This window comes from Cicer arietinum, chromosome 7 (genome assembly GCF_000331145.2).
Source record: "Cicer arietinum cultivar CDC Frontier isolate Library 1 chromosome 7, Cicar.CDCFrontier_v2.0, whole genome shotgun sequence".
Classification (NCBI taxonomy): domain Eukaryota; kingdom Viridiplantae; phylum Streptophyta; class Magnoliopsida; order Fabales; family Fabaceae; genus Cicer; species Cicer arietinum.
The window spans coordinates 15949130-15952539 of record NC_021166.2 but is presented as its reverse complement, the minus strand read 5'-3'; the positions used below and the strand labels follow the sequence as shown (position 1 = coordinate 15952539).

Below are 3410 nucleotides of genomic sequence, written 5' to 3'. Positions count from 1 at the left end.
AATTTTTTTTTTTAAAAACCCAACCCTGGCAAAAAGTTTTTTTTTTTTTTTTTTTTTTCTCAGTAATGTGCAGACAGAAAATTAAGAATAAAATAACTGAAGCTAGCAAAGGGATCAATCAAATGCTTTCTTAAACAACAGGTCTGTAACAAAAAAATTACCACGAGACAACCAAACGCGATCACGCAAGCAGCGACGGCTGAGCGGAAACCAATAAACAAGCAGCGAAAATGACCCAGAAACGCAGTGCAGCGAGAATGTAATGAGCAGCAGCGAGAATGTAATGAGCAGCAGCGAGAATGTAATGAGCAGCAGCGAGAATGTAATGAGCAGCAGCGAGAATGTAATGAGCAGCAGCGAGAATGTAATGAGCAGCAGCGAGAATGTAATGAGCAGCAGCGAGAATGTAATGAGCAGCAGCGAGAATGTAATGAGCAGCAGCGAGAATGTAATGAGCAGCAGCGAGAATGACCCAGAAACGCAGTAACGATCGGCAGCGAGAAAGACCCAGAAACGCAGTAACGAGCAGCAGCGAGAATGTAATGAGCAGCAACGAGAATGTAATGAGCAGCAGCGAGAATGACCCAGAAACGCAGTAACGATCGGCAGCGAGAAAGACCCAGAAACGCAGTAACGAGCAGCAGCGAGAAACAACCCAAAAGCACAATCGCAACACCGAAGAATTGTAATCAACAATCAGGAATCGCGAAGATGAAACCAAGAATCGAACCGCAACCAGTTATAGTTGAGAGTTTGCAACTTAATCACGGAACAAGCAAGTACCAAGAACGGAAGGAACAATTTTCAAGAGCGATCCAGTGGGATGTCGCTGAATAAAGCCAAGATTAACTAAGAACTCACAGGTTTGATCGAACCTGCTGATACCATGTCACAATTTAGGGTTTGATGCCCTTTTTGCTTTGATATTTCTCAGTATAAATAATCGTTACAACATTTATATCTAATAATTACAAATTAAGAGAATCAAATCAAATCCTGATTTGTCTAACTAATTTTAGGAAAACTGATAAATATAATTATAAATTATTATTTATTTCCTGATTCACATCAATATGCAGGATGCTTATGCCAAATATGTCAAACAGTACTACGTCGAAAGCTTTGGCGTCAATGTACAAACTTATGACCAGAAATATTTGAAAAAAACTGCAATCAATGAAGACTCTTCATCTCGATTATGGTGGTTTCAAGTTTGCACTGAAGTGGCTTATTTTCAGGTGGCTCCCTCAAATGACAGCATACGTTCCTCAAAAGTTGACACAAAGTAAGTTCCTGATCTCCGGTATTCGCTTGATATGCTCCTCTTTGTTTTTTTGACATCTTTATTTTATTGAATATTTTTTCTCTGGAATCTTGTTAACTTCTACAAAATGGTTTCTCATACATTGTAGATACCATTTGGACCTTTGCGAAAATGTCTTTGGAGATGGCGTCTTTCCTGATGTCGATGCCACTAATTTATACTATGGAGGCACAAAAATTGCTGGTCTAGTAACTAACCTATGCCTGAATTTTTTTTGTTACTCTCTTTTTTCCCTTAATATTAATTAATTATATATGTAAAATTTATTAACAATGTGTTTACAATTTACATGACTCTCTTACTTTTCCATTTTATACACATGTTATTTCTTTTTGTGTTATCATTAGTGGTATTTGAGAACTAAACATTATCTTTGTATGGCCTTGATTTAATCTGAACCTGAACTTAAAAGTCATTTTGACAATGAGTTTATCTTTTACATACATATTTGATTCAGCTGACTATTATAACTTATAAGTTAGTGACAAAAGGTAATAAATTCTTCAAAATAAAACTTCATTATAGGCTTCTCATGTTTGGATGCTACATATTATACATTTCTTTTATGGTTTTACTCTGAAAATATACTTTTATTCAAGTATCTTAAATTCGCTCTGATTTAATATATCTCCTAATGTAATGTATATGGACAGGTTCAAAAATAATATTTTCAAACGGCTCACAAGATCCATGGCGTCACGCTTCCAAACAAAGTCCATCCCCTGATAGTGAGTTGCCATTTAATTTTTCTACCAGTTTATTTATTTTATTTTTTTGGTAAAATAAAGTTTAGGTGAGTTTGGTCCCAGGGACTCACCAGCACTAGGACAGACCTCGAGGCTCAGCAAGCACAATTTTTCTGCAGTTCAGTCAGTGACATTCTTTATCCTTGCCATCACTGTGGAAATATGTCCGATTTGTTAGATAATATTATTATATATTAGTAGTAAGGGTATTTTAGACTATTTTAGACAATTCTATTTTTTTATATATATACTCATTGTAACCCTATTAACTTTGGTTTTGGTTCATTCTATGTTATGAAACCCTAGAGTGGTTGTTTCTCTTCTTCCTCTTGCTTTCTCTTTTCTTTGTTAACACGATTGACATTTCTCTAAAATCCAACATGGATTGTTTATTTGATGATTATTCGAGAAATGACTGATTGATTTTGCATCAAAGTTCCACCATGTAATGTGTTAGTTGTTTGAACGTTAAGCCACATGATCTTAGGCTATGGTTCAATCAGTACCTGGTAGTAGTCTTAGGCTTGTTTACATAAAAAGGGGGAAAGAAGAGTTCCAAGTCATACCATATTGATACAATTATAAAATATATAGTTTATGCAATGCAAAATACATTTGTTTGTTCACTGAATGCTGTTTAATGACTTAAAACATTTCAGTGCCTTCTTACCTTATCACGTGTAATAATTGCGGCCATTGTACCGATTTGCGAGGATGTCCTCAATCTCCTTTGGTCATTGAAGGTATGCGCAACATTTTAGCTCAATTATGTCAGAGTTAACTTCATACTATTATCCTTTCAGTGTATAATTTGCATGATTCACAAATACATCATCTAACATATCTCATGGTTACAAAAAAAGGATGAAAATTAATAGTAGTAAAATGTCATGGTAGTTAGATACAAATGTGCTAGTTTCTTGTTAAATGCATGGTTGTAATATATTTTAACCAAAATTCTGGTTGTGAATTTTTTTCCAGGTAATGAGAAGAACTGCAGTTCCCCTGATGCAGTTCACAAAGTAAGGCAAAAGATTCAAGAACATATGGACTTATGGCTATCTGAGTGCATTGACGAAGGCAGGAGTTTTATATGATTAATTGCATATGAGGTGCATGATACAATCACTTATGACTCCATGAAATATATCGCACTTTGTATTAACTGAAATATATCACAATTTGTATTAACTGAAATATATCACAATTTGTATTAACTGAACAATCCTAAGACAGAACATACGTGTAAAACAGAATGCCTTTCCTAAGACATTTCTTGTACTTAATGCACGCTGATTTCACTCCTTCCATTTAATGTCATTAGTAACCCCTTTGCCTCA

At 35.0% G+C, this 3410-nt stretch overlaps 1 protein-coding gene across 2 annotated transcripts in view; it reads left to right on the top strand.

The window, feature by feature from the left end:
- The window catches only part of LOC101514308 (probable serine protease EDA2), a 10806-nt gene extending 7396 nt beyond the window's left edge, over window positions 1-3410 (top strand). The window contains exons 8-12 of one of the 2 annotated variants that reach the window (XM_004509280.4): window positions 1080-1285; window positions 1413-1507; window positions 1978-2052; window positions 2730-2813; window positions 3052-3410. In XM_004509280.4, coding sequence (XP_004509337.1) covers window positions 1080-1285; window positions 1413-1507; window positions 1978-2052; window positions 2730-2813; window positions 3052-3167 — 576 coding nt within the window. In that variant the 3' untranslated portion in view covers window positions 3168-3410. Of the gene's footprint in view, window positions 1-1079; window positions 1286-1412; window positions 1508-1977; window positions 2053-2133; window positions 2392-2729; window positions 2814-3051 lie in introns of those variants that run through there. The other variant, XM_012718299.3, reaches the window with a different exon arrangement.